The sequence below is a fragment of the Mirounga angustirostris genome, unplaced genomic scaffold, assembly GCF_029215605.1.
Source record: "Mirounga angustirostris isolate CCGP_5_RB_7025 unplaced genomic scaffold, mMirAng1.0.hap1 SCAF_4, whole genome shotgun sequence".
NCBI lineage: Eukaryota > Metazoa > Chordata > Mammalia > Carnivora > Phocidae > Mirounga > Mirounga angustirostris.
In genome coordinates, this window is record NW_026991712.1 from 180,966,606 (window position 1) to 180,988,900 (window position 22,295).

General features: G+C 41.6%; 1 protein-coding gene across 7 annotated transcripts in view; it reads right to left on the reverse strand.

Moving 5' to 3' along the window:
- The window catches only part of VPS13D (vacuolar protein sorting 13 homolog D), a 246,078-nt gene that overhangs the window by 89,806 nt on the left and 133,977 nt on the right, over window positions 1–22,295 (reverse strand). For all 7 annotated transcript variants that reach the window (XM_045898674.3, XM_045898673.3, XM_045898671.3 and 4 more), the window contains 6 exons: window positions 21,334–21,513; window positions 19,504–19,620; window positions 17,362–17,511; window positions 9,665–9,814; window positions 8,686–8,782; window positions 6,528–6,676 (listed from right to left, as the gene is read on the reverse strand). In XM_045898674.3, the coding sequence (XP_045754630.1) occupies window positions 6,528–6,676; window positions 8,686–8,782; window positions 9,665–9,814; window positions 17,362–17,511; window positions 19,504–19,620; window positions 21,334–21,513 (843 nt within the window). The remainder of the gene's footprint in view (window positions 1–6,527; window positions 6,677–8,685; window positions 8,783–9,664; window positions 9,815–17,361; window positions 17,512–19,503; window positions 19,621–21,333; window positions 21,514–22,295) is intronic.

Here is a 22,295-nt window from a genome sequence, read left to right on the forward strand (position 1 = left end):
CTTTTTTTCTTTTTTGCTTGATTCTTATCATAAATAGATGTTGAATTTTGTCAACAGCTTTTGTGCAACTATTGAGATAACCATATTTTTTCTGCTTTTCATTTTGTTGATGTGGTTAATTACATAATTTATCTGAAAATACTGATACTTACATTCCTGGAATAAACCCAATTTAGTTATTTTTTCCTTCTTATACACTGCTGTATTTGATTTGTTAATATGTTGTTCAGATTTCTTTCTTCTATGTTCATGAAACAATTCTGGTCTGTAATTTTCCTTTATTTATCTTCAAAATATAGATTATAGTTTTCTGGTAAACTTCTTGAACACACTTAACATTTATTCTTTAAAATTCTGTGTTTGATAATGCCAACATTTGGTTTATCTGTGGGTCTGCTTCTAGTGTCTGTTTTTATTCTTGGTCCCCTCTCTTGGTAGGCCCAGTAATTTGTGACTGAATATAACATTTTCTATGAAAACTTTTACAGACTTTGGATGAGTCTTTAGTTTCTAGCAGGCAGTTAAAGAGGCTTCATCCGATCAGGATTTGGGCTTTCTCAAGGCTGGATTTCAGTCTTTGTAACCCTTGGTCTATTTCAGTCTTTATAAGGCCTGGTGTAGTGTCAGTGATCTCAACTGACAACCAATTCAATTCCTCCACTTTTAATCTCCCTGGCACCAGAAAATTGCTAAAAAGTCTATTTTGTCTTCCTGCCTCTTGAGTGCCACTTTCTGCTTGGCCTCTCTCAAATGAGGTTACCTAGAAATTGGCATCTGCCTCAAGACATACAGCAGCTCAGACTACGGGGGGCTCTTTTCTGTCTGTCCTTTCTCTGTAAGATATCAGCCCCTCCCTCGATTACCAGCTCTCTTAGTAGCTCACGTTTGCTATGCCAGCCCCATGAGACTGCCAAAAGCCTTACTCGGACTCTCTGCCTTTGACAGCTGCCTTCTGCTTGACTTCTCTGACTTTCCCTCCATACCACGTACAGATTAGGATTATCTCAAGAATAAAAGCAAAGTAAATGTTGGGCTCACCTTATCGAGTTTCCTTCCTCACATAAATCTTGGACCCTCAAGTCCTAGATGTCCTGGTAGTTTTCCAATACCTTCAAGCAGACTTTTGGTTTTTCTTCTATCAAGCTTTTCTTGCAATTCTCAGCTAGTCTGGCTCCACTATAAACCAGTTAACAATTTCTGGATATGCTCCATTTTCCAATTACATTTTTATTTAACAAGATTGATATTTCAAGGATTTTAGACAGCATGCAAAATACTTTTCTTCTTTGAATGTGAAAACAATTTTTCATGCTAATAATGTTAGTAAATCTCTGATCCACATGGGATCTTTCCTCATATAGAGTGTAAGTAATAAATCTAATTTTGCATTTTTCCAAATGGCTATGTAGTTGGTCTAATAGCACTTACTAAAACATCTATATACCCCCCAGTGAATCAAAATGCCTTTATAGTAAAATCTCATGTGCAACTTCATGCACTTTCAATTTTCTCCCTTATTTTTTCATCTTTTAGCATGTATTTTCAGAGGCTGCCTTAAATTCTTTTGGGATAAGAGCATCTTTAATTGAAATGAAATCGTGTAATGGAAGAAAATATAGATGGAATTTTTTTAAAGCCAGGGAATGGGGAAACTTTTTTGGGACTTAAATACAGATTCAAACAGGCAAAAGACTGGTAAATTTGATGACAAAAATAAAAAGCTTTTATGTGATTTAAAAAAAACCACACATACATCAAAAATAAAAAGCCAACTGAAAAACGGAAGGAAAAAAACCTTCAACTCATATCAAAGACCAAACTTTATATAAAGAGCTTCTAAAATTACAGGCAATAAAAGACCAATAATATGATTTTTAAAATGGGCAAGTGATATGACCAGAGAGTTTGGTTCACAGAGGAAAAAAAAGCCCTTAAATAGATGGGTCAGGAGAAACAGAGGAAAAGAAAACTATGAAGAAGACAAAGAAGCAAATAGAAGAATAAGAGGAGAACCAGAAAGGAACAGGGAGGTCAGCAATGCCAAGGGATATGACAGAGGACCCTACAGAGATGAGGACAGACAAAAGGCCCCTGCATCTGGGGCCCTGGGAAGTCACTAGTAACCTCCTACTAAATAACGTGAGAACAAAACATTTTAGAGATTAAGAGCATTCTTAGGTTAATTCAGCCTAACATGCGAATTCAGCCGAACACATTCATTTTTTAAAAATAAATAAAACCAAAGAAATGTTAAGTGGATGACCTAAACTCGTGCAGTTAGTTATTAGGAGATCTTAGACTTGAACGTGCTCATTTTCACAACAGTAACCACCCATTAGGTGGAAAGCATGAAGCCCAGAATGGAGGATTATATTGTTTCTCCTGAGAAACTTTCTGCTATTCATTCATGTATGCTTCACCCATCCATGAGGCGCTGATGGAGAAACTGAGGCCCAGCCAGCTTAACCGCTTTGCTTAGAGCCACACAGTAAATATGCTGGGAAGGTACTGACACCAGGTCAGCAGTTCGTTTTGCCAATACAACTCTGAGCATTACTTTCTTCACAGAGAAGAGGAAATGAGATCCAAACAAAGGCTTAAGGCAAAAGCTTTTTTACCCCGACTTCCTCATTGCAACCAAATACTAAAGAAGAGGAACCATACATAGTAGCAGAGACTCTGAAACCTCTACTAAGTTGTCAAAACCCTCACAAGAGACACTATCCCCTTTCTGAATGGCTCATACGCTTTTGGTCTGAACCAAGGAACTACTCTGGCCCTTCAGTAAACATTATCTTCACCTCGTCATTACTGCTTTGGGGCCTCCCATGGTTGAAAAACCGGAGATCCAGCGTTTGGTATGAATTATTCTGCCACCTTCAGGTTGTTCTGGTCAGTCAAAGGAAAACAGATGAGAGGGGAAAGAGCCAAACAGGGCTTTTTCCTGTAGTAACTAAATGACTAATCAAATACAGTAGTATACAAAGTTGATGCTTATTTACTCAAGTAGCAAACAGTTTCCTGTTATAAAACGGATTCTGGAGAAAGCAATCTGTGCTTAGAAGTTCCTAATAAAACTAGGAAACTGTCTATTCCTACCTCCTTCAGACAAAAACCGCTGAAATCTTCCAGAAACTTTATGGAGTTGAAAGAAGAAAATACCTGTCCATATGCCATAAGGTCTCGGATCACAAGCCAGTTCCTGGGCCATGTCCTTTCCTTTCTTAGTTTATCCTGCACTAAACAAAACTGTCTGGAATTCATTCTTTAAAGGTTTATTTATGGTACATAGAAACTGTTTATGTGAAGCAGGGTATTTGCCCATTTCCCTCTCGGGACAGTGTTTAAAACTACAGGGATATTTCCCTCTCTGGCACTTTCTGAAATACAATTAACAATACTGGATCTTTTTTCCTTTTAACAAATCTGGTTTTTATTTAGGGAGGGGAGGAAAAAAGTAAAGGGTCTGAAGTTTCCCAACAAATTATTTCAAGCCTTTGAGAAGACAGTTTTAGGCTTTTTAAATAGTGTCTTTGTTTGAAATTCCCCCTCACCCCCACCCTCTTGCTCTCTGACCATTAAAATGTGGGTTTTCTTCCAAACTAGATTGCTCAATTAAAGCCCTTCTTTTGTAATACCCCAATGCTCTAAATGGGAAAAGGACTGCTGTAGGCCACCTCGTGAAACCTTTTAAAGGCTCCTGGCTTCTTTTGATCTTTAAAAAAAAAAAAACCCAGGTCCATATAAACTACCTGGTGTTTTTCGATCTTACCCTGCTACTCTCTAGTAGTGCACACTGGGGAGAATAATAGAGAGAAAGGGGGGGAGGGGAGGAATGTCTCTGCATTCGTGAAATGGAACTATTATCTCGCCCTTCTCCCATCACAGAGGAAGGAATCCAATTGAGATAGCAGATGGGAAACTGCTTTGAGTCCTTCTGAACAGACACTATATCTGGCAATAATGTACCCTCAGCGTAAACTTGAAGAGACTTCCCTCTGAGATTTCTGACAGCCTCACTTCTGGCCTGGAGTCGAGAGAATCGAGATAATTATTCCTTCAATACCAAAGACATGGTTACCTTTTAGTCAGACTCTTGTGATTCCTGCTCTGGGATAGCACTCCATTCCCTAAGCACATACTTTTAGCCATTACATATTCATCTCAAAGAGCATATTGCTCTTCCTAAGAGCTACTAATAAAGGGATATTACTCTGTTAGGAAACTCTTTGAATAAATGACATTACTTTATGAGTCCCAGACTCCACTAGGAGAACTCGAGACACAGTAAAACGGTGACTTCCACAAGCTGAGAATTTAACTCTGAAGTCCCAATTCCCAGCACCCTGCTTGAAACATTAATGTGCCCCATTCAGGGTGCCCCCTGCCCCACACCTCATTACATGGCTGATCCACTGGATTTCTTGAACAATCATTTGAAAATGCCTTCAAAATGTTCCTTCAGTACAGTGCCAAATGAAACATTCAGGTTAACGGATGGCCAGGGTATCGTATGCACAGCATACTCACACACATTGGTACCATATAACCGGGGGTCTGGAGCTACCTCAACCGTAGGAAATCCTATTGCATCTGTCAGTCTGGGGGAAAGTTTTCTGCTGGGAGCAATTTAAAAGGAATAGTTAGGTGTCTGTGTTTCTAAGTAAGATGATTTAAAAAACAAGAAGTCCTTAACTCTCAGGAAATGCTTAACATTGGTTTGTTGGGTGCGTGCCAAGTGTTCTGGGGGAATATATACTTTATCAAACAAACCCATTCCAAGGGGTCACATAAGTCAAGTGGATACTTGTGGATATTAGCAAGATAGTGGTTTTCCCATGGTTTTCCCCCCACTCCCATGCTAATTATAAGTATCTTTTGTCTCTTGGGAAACATGAAATTAAAGCCAATCAAGCGGACAGGAGAGTCTATTGGAAAGGGCACGCCATGCTGCTCTCAGGATGGCTGCAAAGCAATTCCTGCCCCTCTGGTCCCCACCAGCACTCCTGACTGCTCGTCCCCAGCTTGACACCGAAATGAAGCAGTCACCCTTGCCCTGTCCTTATCCAAGTATGATCTGGTGTTGACCAGACTACTGTCTCATTACCTATAGGTCTATTTTAGAAGTTGTGAGTTGGCAAACCATGCACCACATGAGGCCCACACATGTGTTTTGTCAGGCCCAAAAGGGTTTTAAAGAAAACAACTCAAATTGATTGCCAACATTTCAAAACCAGGAGATTCCACATAAAAACCCAGATTTCTGGCTTCACTTTAAAAATCTGAAGATCCGGCAACACTGGGTTCACATCGCCCTGTGAGAGCAACTGGCTGGAGCTGAGCCGAGGCTGCCCCTTCAGATGAAGGGCGCTCACCCCCCATGCCGTGGTCCCCACCGCACGGCTTCACGTGGTGCGGAGCTAGCACAGTCCCGGTAGGCAGCTGAATTTATGATGCCACCTTTATTCTTTGTGTGTTCAGATCTGTAGCTACTCCTGTTCAGAAGAGAGGCCACCATGCAGCCTCTAAAAGGAGGCTGGGGTGCGGGGGGCAGTGGCCACGTCCTGGGCTGGTGGTTAGTGGGGGGGACGAGGGCCTTGACAACGATCTTCAAGGGCAACAAAGGTCCGAGCTGCAGGGAGGCAGATTTAGACTCAATCTAAGAAAAGCCTTTCTAACGACCACCTGGGGCCTCCTCCTGCTCCCATCATGGCCTCCCTACGCAGGCCTGCCTGAAAGCACGCTCTGAACTCCAACATCCTTGTTCACTGAGCAAGGGGATCGCCGAGGACACTTACAGCTCTAAAATTCTCTTGATGCCGTATGTTCAAGGGGGCAGACAGAATACGGTAGAGTTTAGCACAGTGCAGACTTTCCAGTCACACAGGCTTGGATTTGAACCCCAGCCCCATCCCTTCGTTAAAATAGATCTCACTGCAGCAAGTGAAGATGGAATTCAGGCTGTATCTGTCAAGTGTGGATCAGGATGATGGACAGGAGTGTCACATTCTGATAATGGTGATAGGTCAGGCCACACCTCAGTGATACGCGGCCGAGTGTGTTCCTTGAAGGAGGGTGACATCTCTAGTGTCAACCATTCACGAAGAGGTGGATACTAAGGAGGAGAGAACTAGGAGGGCAGGCAGGTCTTGGGCACAAAAGGGAAGGTACTGTCTTGGTTGTAGCTTTTCTCCTGAATTTGGGAGTGGCCCTAGGGAAGTAGACTCTTACCTCATTGAGATAAGCCAAGAGCTAAGAAGACGGCAGATGGGTTTTATGTAATTCTCTGTTTACTCTCATTACTCCTCAATCTTTAGCAAAGTCTTACTTAAATATTAAAAAAGTGCATATACACATGTATATATGTGTGTGTATATGTATATGTATATATGTCAAACTTTCAAAAAGGGAAACCTGTAAAAGTATTTGCTAGAGATGATGATCCTGGACAGAAAAAGCAAATAGTAAACACATTCATTCTTTTTGAGGGGAAGTCATTTTTAAAACTTATCCAGGTATCAGCTCACCTTAAGATCCAATGGTAGCTTGTTGGAGGTGAACACACTCAGCTTGATCTGGGGAATGCTGATTTTGAGATTTTCAAAGTAGTAGCGAATTGGTGTTCCACCTTGCTCAGCCGTCTTTTCATGAAGGTTTTCATCATATTTTTCCACCTCTGGTACAAGAGTGAAATAGTGAATTAAAAAAAAAAAAAAAGAGTCTCCTGAAGTCTCACAATTCAAATGCTAACATTGAAAAATATTCACAGAAAAATGTAAATATCTCTCTAAACTTAGTTTTTCAGGGTTTGGTGATATATACAGTATCCTGATGCCACTTCTTTATAAAAGGAGATCTGCTTCATGTTGTCTATCAAAAAGCACAATAGCCTAATCATTTGACTTGTGACTCTATACCATCTGGGAGACATCATCTTTGGAAAAAATCATGCAGGTGGGGAAGCCAGAGGTCATGGGTGTGTTTGCTGGCAATTGGTCTTCCAGAAACCATGTTGTTAGTATTATGATTATCGTAAGTGACCCCGATTATGTGCATGTATTTCATAAGATGATATCCAAATATTATCCCTTGGAGTAGAGCTTAACTGAATCATAATGAACAACATGACCAATTAAATAATGCATCTGAGTGCAACAGAATGCCTTTAAAAAGAAACAGGCTGCAGGCTATAAAGAGCTGATGTCATGACAATAAGCACCCTCTCTCCCAAATGGTGGACATTTGTGAAAGCAGCAGAGTCAAGGCATATTTTTTTTTTTACTTCTCGTGAAGTGAGAAGGAGTGACGTGGGCTGGCACATGGCAATGGGCTCTTTGACTTGCTCCTGTGCCCACACCCATGTGGTCAGCTTATTTCTCACTTGGCTTCACGTGCCTTAGAAATACAACCAAGGAGATTGTACAGATCTGCCTACCAAACAAATGTATGCTGTAAGCTATTATGGTTCTATTTATAGAAAACAAGGGACTAGGTTTTAGAAAATGGCACTGCAACCTCTGTTGCCCATTTGTATTCAGGGAACAGAAACAGAGAAAGTGGAGGAGATGCTCCAGTAAAACACAGGCCAGGATTTTACAAATGTCTATACAATGCTTGGTGAGAAATTTATTTAGAGCAACTTATAAGAAAAGTATGTCCAGTAAAATGGAAAGTACAATGTCCCAGGAAGGTGCCAAAAGAGACTGGCTACCTGGCAGGCAGGCCCTCAAGTGGCTGAATCCAAACCAACATTGGTCTTCCAACCCAAAGTGGAAAACACAGTTCTAAACAGACAGGATCTTGCTCTTGATCCCAAATACACTTAAAGTTTGAATCCTAAGTCTGGGTTAAAGAGCAAAAATATTTTTCTTGCATTGCGTGTAAGTACATACATATGCACACATGTCCCTAGTGATTTTTTTTTTTCTCTAGCCAATGTGGGCAAATAAACATACAAGTCCATCTTATCATTTCTTCAGGCTCAATATTTGGTTTAGTCTTCAAAAGACTAAGCATTACTGACTTCTTTCTAAGCTCTATATTCAGTCTTACAAAGGCCACGAGGAGGAATCTCAGATAAAAAGACAAAAGCTACATGATTTCTGTAGTGACTGCTAGAACACATAGGGTTTCCAATAGCTTCTCTCCCCTCTCCAAGAAGAGTCAAGTAACTAGAAAACTTGCTAATGATATTAAGGCATAAGGGCACGGATGTAAAAAGTTAAGAAGTTAAGGCTAGTCAAATTTTTTTCCCCTCAACTAAACCAAAGGAACTGCTGGATTTCTGATTCTTGGCTCCGAGTCTGTTTACTAAACCAAGGTTAGGAAACAAAGTGGTTTGCTAAATGACGAACATCATTTCTGTTATCCTCAAGCAGATGAGTCAAAAATACACAACAAAGAGGAAAAGTATGCCTTCCCAAAGGCTTAACCCCAGATACCCCAGGATACCTCTAAGAAGCTTCCTTCGTGCCCACATCAGCACCCCCCCCCCCCCCACCGCCCATCAACAGGCTGTACTTGGAAAAAAAGCCACTGAGACACAAGCCTCAGCTTCTGGGCTTTGGCTGTGAGGTGTAAAGGGAGCTTGTCGGGCACCCAGAGGCTACCTATTTTCTCAAGCAGACTAGAAAATGCCTTTCTTGGGTCAATTCCCAGACACAAATTTAGAATATTCAACAGTACCTGATTCTGCTTGATCGTAGCCAAAAAAACTCAGCAGCTTGAGGAGCAGTTTCTCCTCAATTTGCACTGTGAATCTCTGAGCCGTGATCATCAGATGCTAGAGATAGAGAAATTCTGATTAATAGTGTAAACACCAGAAGGAACTTTCATCTGGGCCATTAAGAAGGTCCCAAAATGACGTGGCACGGTTTCTTTACTCATGTGATTTTGTAACGACACTGCCAAATGCTTTCTGGCTCATCTCTCTCTACATTGTTACAATTAGCCAAAAATTCCAGAAGAGGTTTAATACACAATTCACCACCCCATTGTTTGGTTCCTGGGGCATCTGTGTCTCCTTGCAGCTGTGCTGTGCTGGACAGCGTTATGGTGCTGAGCTCACATGGGCAGCAGCTGGTTTAAGGAGCCGCAGGATTTGAGGGCCACATACAAGCTTGGCCCCCACTGGTAATGGTGACAAAGGCCAGAAATATGGGAAGCAACCTCTTAGCGCCCACTTTTCCAGAATTTGCTGCTGTATCAGCTTGCTTATACGTGGAAACTTCTCCAGGGTAGAAGTTCATCACTTTTGAATGACATGCTTTTACTAACAGTGTGACAGCTTACACAGGAGGACGTCTGTCCCAAGGTCAGAGCCCTCCTACCACTCTCTAATTATTCTATTTTAAACACACATCTGGATCACACCTGGTCCTGATCAACCTGGAAGATGCTATGCTTTCCCACAGAGACTTTACTCTGATGACTACAGACGCGTCCCCCACACCATCATGCGCTGTCAAAGACACAGCTGAGAATACAAGGTGCTAGAAGGAGTTGCTGTAAATCCCCCTACACCATGGAGTCTGTCATAGTGCCTTAACTGCACAGGACGACTTCCAGCCGCACACCCTGCACTGCTGCTCGGAGCCTCGGCTGTGAGAGAACAATCGGCCTCCTGCCACCATGCCAAGCCCACCAGCCTCTCCCAGCAGCCTACCTTGTAGATGTTGGTCAGCGCGCTCTTACTGGGGAACTTCACCGCATTCACCTGCATGGCTGGGCCGGTCTCGATGACCTCATTCTCATTGCTCAGGGGAGTCACATAGAGCATGAAGGGCTGCGTGGTACCAATGAGCTGATTGTCCACCTGGCACAGGAAAAAGCAGCAAAACAAAACAAGAACAGACAACGGCTCAGTTCTCAGCTCTCTTTTATCATTGAGCGGGGTCTCATCATAGGTAGGACACTCAGAAAGTACCCCTGCCATTTTACTCTGTCTCAACAGCAGCTGGAAAAATACATCCCCGCTGCAGACCAGCAATAACTGTAGTAGGTTGACAACAGAAGCTCTCCTTTATGTGGTGAGTACTAGGTGCCAAGCACCAAGCTAGTCTCCTCATGTGCATGACGTGAGTCACAGGATACCTGTGAGGTCAGAGTTACTAAAGTCAGGGCTCCGCTGTAGTCCTTACCACAACCTCCTGAGGATGATCCCTGTCGTCATGGCACAGACCAAGAAGCTGAGGAGAGAGGCCCTTACTTAAGGTTGCACAGCTGGTCCATCACAGAACTAGAACTTGACTCCAGGTCTGTCTGACCCCAAGCCCAGCGCTCCTAACCGCTATGAATGAAGTGAACAGATACTAGACCATGAAAACTAGGGAATCAGAGGCTCAACTGGCTACCAAATGGAAATAGTGGCCTTTCCTAAAGTGGAGTCTGTGCTAGGAATGAAAATGATGATGTCAGTGGCCTTAGGGACTGCTCTCTTCACCCACACCAATCAGCACTGGAACTGAGCATGCATTCTACACCCCGCTATTTTTAAGGGTGTCAGAAGGCTCCCTGCAGGAAGCAGCCGCCTCCACTTCGTTTTCCATCAAAGCTCCGTATCAGGACGAGAAAAGAGAACATTCGTGTACTTTCCACACATCACCTAACATATCCCATACTACAACCGTAAAGGCTAAGATTCTTCCTCCCCATTTTACAAACAAGTAAACAGAAGCTTACAGAAGTTAAATCACTTGCCCACATTCACACAGCTGGTGAGGGCGGAAGAGTAGGGATTCCAATGCAGGCATTTCTGGCACCAAATCCCGTGACCCTTCCACTGTATCATGCGGACTGCTGCACAGCCATTTGGGTAACCTGTCGGATCTCAAGTTGCAGAGATAAGGGCGAGAGACTGTGAGCCCTTTTCCCTACTCCCACCCTTGCCCCTACCGTGTGCTCCCTGCACAGCAGCCAAAGTGATCTGTCAAAAATACAAATCAAGTCGTGTCCCTCCTTCCTTTACACCTGTCAGTGGCTTCCCTTTCTCCTGGGATGAAACCAAACTTCTCGCCACAGCCTCCACGGCCTGCACCACACAGCCCTCCCCTCCAGGTTCGCTCCAACCCCCACACACAAGCCTGTCGTTTATTTCTCCAAAGGGGGCAACTCTCCTCTCTGAGAGTCTCTGGATTCTGAGGGAATGCGTTTTACCTTACTAGCCTTCTCCATGGCTCGCTCATTCCCTTCCTCCAAGGTTAGCTCTCCCCTCCTCAGGAAGATCTTCCCAGGCCACTTCATCTCAGAAGTAGCACCATCCTTCTGTATTCTTTAGAGCAATTCCCACAGGTGCTAATCATTTTCCTCACTTGCTTGCTCCCCTATTGGCTGGCTTCTCCCCTAGGCTGTTAGCCCAAAGGGAGCGGAACTCATCTTCTGAGTCATGGCTGTTTCTCCAGAGCCTAGTGCCATGCCCGGCACACCGCTGATGCTCTAGGAATTGACTGAGTGAATGAATCACCCGTCATATCCAACAGAGAAAACCCAGAAGTTCTCACCTTACTCTGACCTCTCCTTTATTCTTTCCCCAAACACACTTGATACAAGATGTAGAAGAGGTACAAATTCTAGTGTTATTCTCCCAATTAGATTAGGATCCCCTAAGGACGGGGACCGCATTTTCTATTTTTAAACATTCTTTCTCCCAGCGTTGTAATCATAGTCAACTCTCAAACCTGTTTATTTTCTATGATTTACAGCACACATTAAAGAGGTATTATTGTAAAAAAATTTTTTTTTATTAAAAAGTTAATGTAATTCATGAAGCACAAATGGCTCCTTGGATCATCTCTGTAAAGTAAAAAAAGAAAGACAAACAAATAGAAGGACAAGATAATAACTTTCTAACTGTCCGCAAACAAATGGGATGTGATTAGCCTGAGCTATTGTCTCTCTGTGATATAGGATAAAAACATTTTTCTGAAAGGGGGTTTCAGGTGGATGGAAGTACATGGTGTGAGCGGGAGCAGAAGGACACTCGGTCATGGGCACGCACTGCACACCGGCAAGAGGAACACAGGCTGCCCACCTGGGGAAAGAACCAAGGTCTAGGTCTTTGGATCCTTCTTCTGGAAATGTTTACCAGGACCTGGTTTCCTGGACATGGTAATCCTGGGGGAGGCTGGAGAGAAGGGCTGCAAGCATGATGCTACAAAGAGAACGGCTGTCTCGACAGCGTGAAGACAAAACTCGAGCAGAAACTGTCAAAATCAACCTTTTCAAAACTCCGACAGTTAACCAAAGGCTTGCAACAATCCAGGGATCATTTATTGGAGAAAGTTAGCTGAAACTCAACAAGAACAGCCAGCTATGTGGCGTTCCCACGGATCCTTCCCTCGCCCTCCCCAGGTCCGCGGTGCCTCGGAAACCAACAGCCCCACACCTGGGCAGCCAGTGGGGGGCTGGGACAAGCTTACAGCTTGCCCCAAAGCTCCATCCCCAGAGAACTATCAAGTTTTGGGCTTGTCTGGCACCTCTCCCTTTCTTGGTATTAGTAATTTGTGTCTTCTCTTTTTTTTTTCCTCCTGATCAGACTCCTTAGAAGTTTGCTAGTTTTACTGATCTTCTCAAAGAACCAGCTTTTGACCTTATTAATTAATTTATTTATTTTACTGTGGTTGCTGGTTTCTACTTCATCGATTTCCATTGGGATTCTTACTATTTCCTTTCTTCTGCTGATTTTGGGCTTAATTTGTTGTTGTTTAGTTTCTTAAGAGGACACCTGAGTTCACGGTTTCTAGACCTTTCTCCTCCTCTAATAGTGCTATAAATCTCCCTTCAGTAGAGCGTCAGTGGTGTTCCACCAATTTTGACATGTTGTGTTCTCATCTTCATTCAGTTCAAAATATTTTCTAATTTGTATTTTGATTTCTTCTCTGATCTCTGGGCTATTCAGAAGTGTGTTTTTTAGTTTCCAATCATTTGGAGGATTTTTCCAACTATCTTTCTGTTATTTCCACTTTGATTCCATTGTGATCAGAGAATAGACTGTGTGTGTGACCTGAATCTTTTTGCACTTGGGAATTGTTTTATGGTCCAGAATGTGGTCTCTCTTGGAAATGTTTCCTGCGCACCTGAGAAGAATGTGTTATTTATGCTGTTGGTAGGTGGGCTGCTGGATCAACGTCAATTAGGCTACTTGGTTGGTAGTGCTGTTCAAGTCTAGCATGCCTCTGATGAGTTGCTCTTATTTGATAATTCTAGCAATTATTCAGAGAGGGTAATGAAATCTACTATAATTGTGTACTTGTCCATTTCTTCTTTCAGTGCTATCAGTTTTTGCTTCCTATATTTCAAAGCCCTATGATCAGATATTTGAATAGCTGGGATCGTTATGTCCTCCTCATAAACTGTCCCTTTTACCATTAGGAAATTACCTTATTTCTGATAATATGTTTAGCTCTGTAATAGATTCTGACAGGAATCTAGCCGTTCCCACTTTCTTAGAACTAGTTCTAGCTCAGCGTATCTTTTTCCACTCTTTTCTTTTTAACCTACTGTGTCTTTATATTTAATGTATTCCTTTGAGGCAGCATATAATTGGATCTTGCTTTTTAATCCAATCTCGTCATCTCTGCCTTTCAACTGGAGGTGTTTATAGCATTCACATTTATTTAATTGATACAGTTCGGTTTGAATGAGTCTACCATCTTGCTATTAGTTTTCTATCTGTCTCATCTGCTCTTTCCCATGTTTTCTGCTTTTTCTGCTTTCTCTTGGGTTATCCATCTTCTCTCTTCCATCTTCTCTCTTTTGTTGGATTATTAGTTGTAGCTCTTTGTTGCTTTAGAGTTTATAGTATTCATCTTTAACTTACCAGTGTACGTTCAAATGACAGCATACTACTTCAATAGTTAACATACTTCCATTTCTCCTCTCCAAACTTTATGCTATAGTTGTCATTCACTTTACTCTAACATATTATAGACCCTAAAATACAGTGCTATTAGTTTTGTTTAAGCAGTTGATTCTCTTAAAGAGATCTAAATAATTAGAAAATAATCTTATATTAATTACTTGTGTATTTATCATTTCAGGTGCTCCTCATTCCTTTGTGTAGACCCAGATTTCCATCTGCTACCATTTCCTTCTGCCTGAATGATGTCATTTAACATTTTTTAAGCGTGAATCTGCTGGTAATGAGTTCTTCTAGCTTTTGTATGTCTAAAACATTTTTATTTCACTTTTTTTTATTAGCTTTTGAAGCTTTAATGTAGATATGATTTCTGATAGGCTTTTAAAAATACTGGAAGTAGCTTCCAGGCCCTCTTCTTCTAAGGATCTTCAGAGATTCATAAGAACTACAGATTTGAGGATTGCAGTTACCATCCAAGGAGGACGAAAATTCAGTGACTTCCCCAAAATAATTAACATGAAATTACAAGTCCTGATTCTTCTTATTTTCTTTTTCACAAAATGCTCCATAGAGTTTTAAAAAGACACAAAAGGCATTTTTTATTTAGATAAGTCTTTTAAAATATAAAGTAAGACCACAAAGCAGTATGACAGGTTTTCTTCTGTCACTTATAAACTCTAGAGAAGGCAATCCTCAGAACCCTAGAAGTCTGTGGAAATCTCTTCCTTTACAATCAGGATAAGATGCATCCAAACAGGAGTCAAGGGATCTGGGTTCCAGCCGCCACCCCACACGGTGTGATCCTGAATAAGTCTCTCAACTCCTGGGTAGCAGAAGCCCTGTCACAGGATCAAAGGGGCTGACTGAGGTCATCTTGAAGATCTCTTCGAGTTCTGTTATTTTGTAAATGTGATGAAATCGGACTAACATATTACAAGCTGTTTGGGTTAGGGATGTTAGAATCTATATTGAACGTAGAGTACTTTTAAAATTCCTACTTTTTTTGAGTCCTGTTCTTAAATTTATTCTTTTTCCAAATTCTTCCATGCTCTGAAATATATTTCCCTATTTAACAGCCTCTTCATTAATAGCAGTTAAAAGGCTTCTCAAGGATGTATTTCTCATAACTTGCTTTTATTTTGTTTTCGACTTGCTGCTTTAATTTCTCCAAGATCTCTTCTGCAGTTGTGGAGGCCAAAAGCTTCACCACTTCTTCATGAGATTTACCACCCTTATCCAAAACCCCGTCACTCTTCCTGAGCTCCAAGACCTTGGAAAGGTACCAACAGAGCTGGATATTAGCTTCTCCTTCTGACAGGGGTGGGGGGTGGGGGAGACTGTGATGGCCATGCTCACAATTCCGCTGTCACATGAGTTATAGTGTTTTGTTTGGACCCAGGTTTGGCATGGATGGCTATGGTGACACAACCTTTAGGATCAACCGCCATAGGACCTAAGGGAGGAAGTGGTCTCTCTGGCTCCTTGCTCTGGTTCTTACCCTTGTTCGTCACACCAGCTTTCTTGGGCATCTCGGTGCCTAAAGGGGGCTGGGCGGAAGCTCCGGCCCCACGTCCGGACACGAGCTGCCTCAGCCCATGGCTCAGCCACAGCATCCCTGCCAGGAACCAGGCGGAGGTGATCCACTCTTGTTTTTGAGAGATATATTCTCTGGGCATAGAATTCTAGGTTGACAGTTATTCCTCCTCCCAGTACTTTAAAGACATAATTATCTTCTCACTCACATCATTCCCAATGAGAAGTCAGCTCTCATTCTCACTTTTGCTCCTGGCATGTGACAGGTCTTGCTTAACCTGGATGATTCATCACTGCTTTTGAGTAATTTAATTATGATGTACCTTGGTGGTAGTTTCCGTCGTGTGTGCACGCACACACACACGTGTCTCTGTTCATGCTTGAGCTTCTATCTGTGAGGTTAAGTTTTCATTAAATTTGGAAAATGTATGGTCAAGATGTCTTCAAATATTTTCTATGCCTTCCTCTCACTCTTGGCCTTCGGGGACTCCAATTATCCATGTGTTAGGTTGCTTGAGGGTGTCCCATAGGTCACTGATGCTGTTTTCTTTTTATGGATTATTTTCTTCTGGGCATTTCAATTTGGACAGTTTTCACTGCTATGTCTTCAAGTTCACTAATCTTTTTTCTGTACTGTGTCATCTGCTATTAATTGAATGCAGCGTGTTTCTCATTTCATTTTAATCTCTAGAAGTTTGGGTTTCTCACATCTTCTATGTCTCTACTTAACTTTTGGAACATGTACAACGCAGTTATAATAACAGTTTTAATGTCCTTCTCTGAAAATCCTAACATCTGTGTTAGCTCTGGGTCTGTTCAACTGATTATTCTCATTATATATTGTGTTTTCCTGCCCCTTTGCACACCTGGTAATTTTTGACAGGATGCCAGATATTGTGAATTTTACTTTGTTGGGTGCTGGGTATTTTTGTATACCATTAAATCTTGAGCTTTGTTCGGGGATACAGTTAAATTACTTGGAAACAGATTGATCCTTTCAGACTTTCCTTTTATGATTTGTTAGGTAGGTCTAGAACAGTGCTCAGCCGAGGGCTAATTACAGTTCACCACGAAGGCAAGATTTTCTGGAGGACTCTTCCCAATGTCACATATGTTATTAGTGTTTCTAGTCTGGCTCGGGGAACAAACCCCATTCCCAGCCCTGGGTGTGCAGCAGATACTGTCCCTGTGAAATCCTTTTGGATGGTTCAGATGGTAGTTTCCTTACATGCATCACTTATCTGTCCTCTGCTGAATGCCCCTCTGTAGATCTCCTGAGTCTTCTTTCTATGTAGCATGCTCCTCCCAGGTATGCTGCCCTGTGAAACTCTAGATGCCTTGGTCCCCAGACTCTTCGCCCGGCCTGTTCAACTCATTCACTCTGCTGGGCTCTGTCTTAGTCTCCCCTCCCAGTGCCATGGCCTGGAAGCTTTCTCAAGGCAGGAAGCTGAGGTGAATGCAGGGCTTAGCTCTTTTGTTTCCCACCTCTCAAGGGTTACGGTCTTTCAATGCCCGATTTACAGTGCCTTGAACCTGTTGTCTCCTTATTTTATCTGGACTTGGGGGCTGCTTCAGGTAGGAGAGTAAATCTGGTCCCTGTTAGTACCTCTTGGCCAGAAGCACAAATCCGATTCCCTTATTTTTTCTCCCTATAATGAACTCCAATTTTTCTAACGATGGTTAAATGATTTCCTGTTATTTTTTCCTATGGGCAAATGGTGAACCATGGGCCACTTTCTTCCCTGCCACTTTGACTAAATTATCTAAGTTACTGATGAACTGGCTACTATATAGAAAAATTGGTGAGACAAACACAGACAGCAACAAGTATTTTCATAGAATAATTTTTTGAAGGCCATAACAAGATATCTTTGCCAAAGCATTAATGTTTTTAGGACACCAAACACTGGATCTGGTTGGGTGCTCAGCAAGAACACAGGGAGATTTAACAAGTTCTGAACTACCCCCATTACCTGCACATCCTGTATGCTGAGCTCAAGCATATGACTTGTTGCCAACTGCGTATAATGCACATTGATTCCTGTAAGACTTGCAAAGACCAGTTCTTCTGGGACTTTATTAATTAAGGACAACCCAATTCCACCTTCTAACTTCACAAGCACCTGAAAGGAAACCAAAATAAACACAGTTTAAAACAGAGGTCAGGGTAGCCAGGGGAGTGCAAGGAAACAAATGGCTTTAAATCCCTCTACTTTACCTCTGAGCAGGTAAAAACCCAACTCCAGCCTCTCACTAGGAGCCTTTCTCTCTGGGGACAGTGCCTACTCCATCCAGAACTCCAAAGTGATATGATATGATAATACCTCTTCTCAGAGACTGAGGACATTCTGCATTTCATTATAGGAAAATAATTGTTTGAGAATCTTTCTCCCTATTTGGGATGCAAGCTTTTAGTAAGCTATTCACTGGACTTCCATAATATCCGTCATGGTGCTTTACATGTAGGTCCTTAATTTTTTTTAAAATCACTGAATGGAATGGGAGAAGATATCTACAAATGACACTACAGACAAAAGGCTGATATCCAAGATCTATAAAGAACTTCTCAAACTCAACACTCAAACAAATAATCAAGTCAAAAAATGGGCAGAAGACATGAACAGACACTTCTCAAAAGAAGACATACAAACGGCTAACACATGAAAAAATGTTCATCATCATTAGCCATCAGGGAAATTCAAATCAAAACCACATTGAGATACCACCTTACACCAGTTAGAATGGCAAAAATTGACAGGGCAAGAAACAACAAATGTTGGAGAGGCTGTGGGTAAAGGGGAACCCTCTTACACTGTTGGTGGGAATGCAAGTTGGTACAGCTACTTTGGAAAACAGCGTAGAGGTGCCTCAAAAAATTAAAAATAGAGCTACCCTATGACCCAGCAATTGCACTTCTGGGTATTTACCCCAAAGACATAGATTTAGTGAAAAGAAGGGCCATATGCACCCCAATGTTCATAGCATCAATGTCCACAATAGCCAAACTGTGGAAAGAGCCGAGATGCCCTTCAACAGACGAATGGATAAAGAAGATGTGGTCCATATATGCAATGGAATATTACTCAGCCATCAAAAACGATGAATACCCAACTTTTACATCAACATGGATGGGACTGGAGGAGATTATGCTAAGTGAAATACGTCAAGCAGAGAAAGTCAATTATCATATGGTTTCACTTATTTGTGGAACATAAGGAACAGAATGGAGGACATTAGGAGAAGGAAGGGAAAAATGAAGGGGGGGAAATCGGAGGGGGAGATGAACCATGAGAGACTATGGACTCTGAGAAATAAACTGAGGGTTTTAGAGGGGAGGGGGTGGAGGGATGGGTTAGCCCTGTGATGGGTATTAAGGAGGGCACGTATTGCATGGAGCACTGGGTGCTATACGAAAACAATGAATCATGGATCACTATATCAAAAACTAATGATGTACTGTATGGTGACTAACATAAAAAAATAAACATAAAAAAATCACTGAATATCCAATAAGTGTACATCTTCTTTTTTTTTTTTTTTTAAGATTTTATTTATTTGACAGAGAGAGAGAGAGCAAGCACAAGCAGGGGGAGCAGCAGAGGGAGAGAGAGAAGTAGGCTCTCCACTGAGCAGAGAGCCTGATGCCGGGCTCGATCCCAGGACCCTGGGATCATGACCTGAGCTGAAGGCAGACGCTTAACGGACTGAGCCACCCAGGCGCCCCAGTGTACATTTTCATGTTTACCTCATGTTCCTTTTCAAACTTTTCACTTCCCAACGCCCAAACAAGGGAAAGAAGGAGAAAGATGACAAGAGAAAACTGGGGCCCCTCAAAAAATCTAGTTTGTTTATTCTTGACCTTGTATAAATTCAAATAGTTTAGTTTTTCTTTATTTTCATCTTACTTTTGCAATCATTATTACATTCTGATTCAACTTTAGCTGTCATTTAATTAACATATTCACACATTCATGTTGTGATGACATAAACACCATGAAGCAACAGCTATATCTGGAATTCAGAGGGCAGAAAGAGGTCTAAAACTGAGAAAACCATAGAGCAAAATTCTAAAAAATTAATGATAAAGAAATGAATTCGCAATACTTAAAACTTACTTCCAATTCCTGCTCTGTGTCTGGATTCTTTAATTTCTGTACCTCTTGTTCAGTAACAGGAAGTTCATCCACTTCATATGATGAACGGTCACTTTTCCGTTGGGAGAAATCTATTATCTGAAGTCGAATAAAACACTGTACTAAGAAAGTTCATACTTCCACAGTGAAACCCATTCCATGCTCAATAATCCTATGGAAGTTAATGGTTTCAAAAGCGCTGCCAAGTAAGACTTGGGTAATAATGAAATAAACTTGGTTTTAAGTCTACATGGCAAAAGCCAAGTTATAGACCTCGAGAGCCTCATATAGGGGAGCTAGGCATCTACAGCTAATCTAGAATTATTGGTCAAGTCAAAATATACAAACCTCAAGGTCACTGCATTCAATGTTTGCTAAAAGAAGGGTGCTTTTACAAGAGGTATTGTGGATTATGACATACTACCTCGGAGAGTTCACTGTTACACACCAGCATCTTTCCTTTTTCCCTCAGCTCTCTAATTACACCATGACCTGATAAACGTGTACCTCCAGCACAGATCTCTCCCCTGAGTACCAGACCCATATTTACACTGACTTCCAGACATTTTCATATAGATAGCATATAAGTCCAAAACTTAACTCCTTATTTCTTCCAGAAGTCTGCTCTGTGTTCATATCTTAGTGACATGGATTATTGTCCTCATAGTTGCCCAAATCAGAATCCTAAAAGCCATTCCTGACTCCTTCCTCTCTCTCATCCTCATCTTCAATCAATCACTAAATCTGTCAGACTCTACTTCTCAATAAGCTTCCATTTCTGCCTGTTTCTCTCCAACCTCTTTGGGCCCACCCCTGCCACACCCCTCCTATTTACTCTAGTCCAGGCTGCCATAATTTCTCATCCAGATCACTGCAGTTGCCCTCAGCTGATCTATCTCCAATTTTCATCAACTCCAATCCTCCACATTGCAGACAGAAATGTGCAATCTAAAATAAATTTCTGATCGTGTCATTCCCTGACTCTTCATTGCCAGAGAAAAACCACAAAATTTGCAGCATGCATCAGGCTTTTAATAATCTGGCCCCTGCTTCTGTCTCCAGCATTATCTCGGAGCGTACTCTCTGTGCCCACTGGGCCATTCCCCTTTTATCACCAGGCCTTCACTTATCAACTTCCCAAATCCTATATTATTTCTTTATTATGATTTTGCTTATTGTTTGTTTACCCCTCCAGAATATGAGTTCCAAGACTGCAGGGAATTTTGTCTGTTTGTTCAGTAGTACGTGCTTAGTACCAAGAATTGCGCTTGGCTCTAATACGTGTTCAGTAAATAACTGTTGAACGAACACTCTTCTTATTAGGGCACAGCCCCTCCACCTTCCCTTTTCGATTTGGCTAACTCCTTTCAGTCAACCTTTAGGTCTCAGCTTAAATATTACTCCTCTTAGAAAGCCTCCAAGTCTAGGAATACGAATCCTTCCTGTATACCCTGTAGAACACCCTCCACTCCTGCTTTCAAAACACCATGCTGTCATTGTCTGACCAGGGACCTCATGTATCTTGTTGTTAATATATCAATTATAATATATAATGACTGATAATAATAATATGTACCATTCTTGGCATTGCCTTCTTTAATTCTTATACTTTTTAAAATATCATCTTATGTTTTTATACTTCAATTCTTATAACAACTTTGTGAAGTAGGTCTTATCCCTATTTTATAAATGAGGACATCATATCCTCATAGCCAGCATAAATGTTTTCAATAAATATTTGTGGAATGACTAACCAATGTGTGGGGGGAAAGTACAGTGAGATTCATGTTAGTTTTTATGATAAATCATCACCTGGAGTGCTCTAGTTGGTCCGTCTGGGATGACTCTGATGGATAACATTCCAGAACCAGGCCTCAGTTTTTGGTTGATAAACTGTTGTTCAGGTGGAACTGGCCCCAGAAGCTCCATGGAAGTATCAGGACCAAGAACAACTTCAGCTCCATCAAACAAACCAGAAAGCCCTCCTTTGGCCTAAAAGAATAAAGATGTGTAAGAAAAGGGAAAGGCACCCACTTTGACAATGTAACATGTCATTTGAAACAAGTTATCAAATTTGAATTCTCTTTTGAAGGGTCATGATCAATTTTTAACAAAGCATTTACTATTTCTTCAGCTTTACTGAAGGTGAAAACCAGGAGGATTACCTGGGCAAGATGGAAAGTTACGCTACATGAATTTAGGGAATTCTGAGTAAGAATAGAGCATATTGGTTTAGTAATAACTTCCAGTCATTAAAATAAGCTTTAAAAAAAGTACCAAAACCCTGTTTCTCTGAGTATTCTCATTCAGGTTTGCTTAAAAACTTAAAACATTCTGAAAATGTAGCAATTACAACTATCATTCAGCTTTCCAATAAGAAGCAAATTCTAGAGTTGAAAACCTCTGCAAACAGGCCTACGGCTGGACTGTCAGCTCAAATATTCAAAAGATGGTGCCTCTTCTAAAATTAAACAGGGAACTGGGGCGCCTGGGTGGCTCAGTCGTTAAGCGTCTGCCTTCGGCTCAGGTGATAATCCCAGGGTCCTGGGACTGAGTCCCACATCGGGCTCCCTGCTTGGCGGGAAGCCTGCTTCTCCCTCTCCCACTCCCCTTGCTTGTGTTCCTTGCTCTTGCTGTCTGTCAAATAAATAAATAAAATGTAAAAAAAAAAAAAAAAATTAAACAGGGAACGGTGAATGTCATCTGAGAGCCAGCTATTCAGACCTTTGGAGGAAAGTATCTTCTTGCTATCCGCCCCAAACAAAACGGAAGTC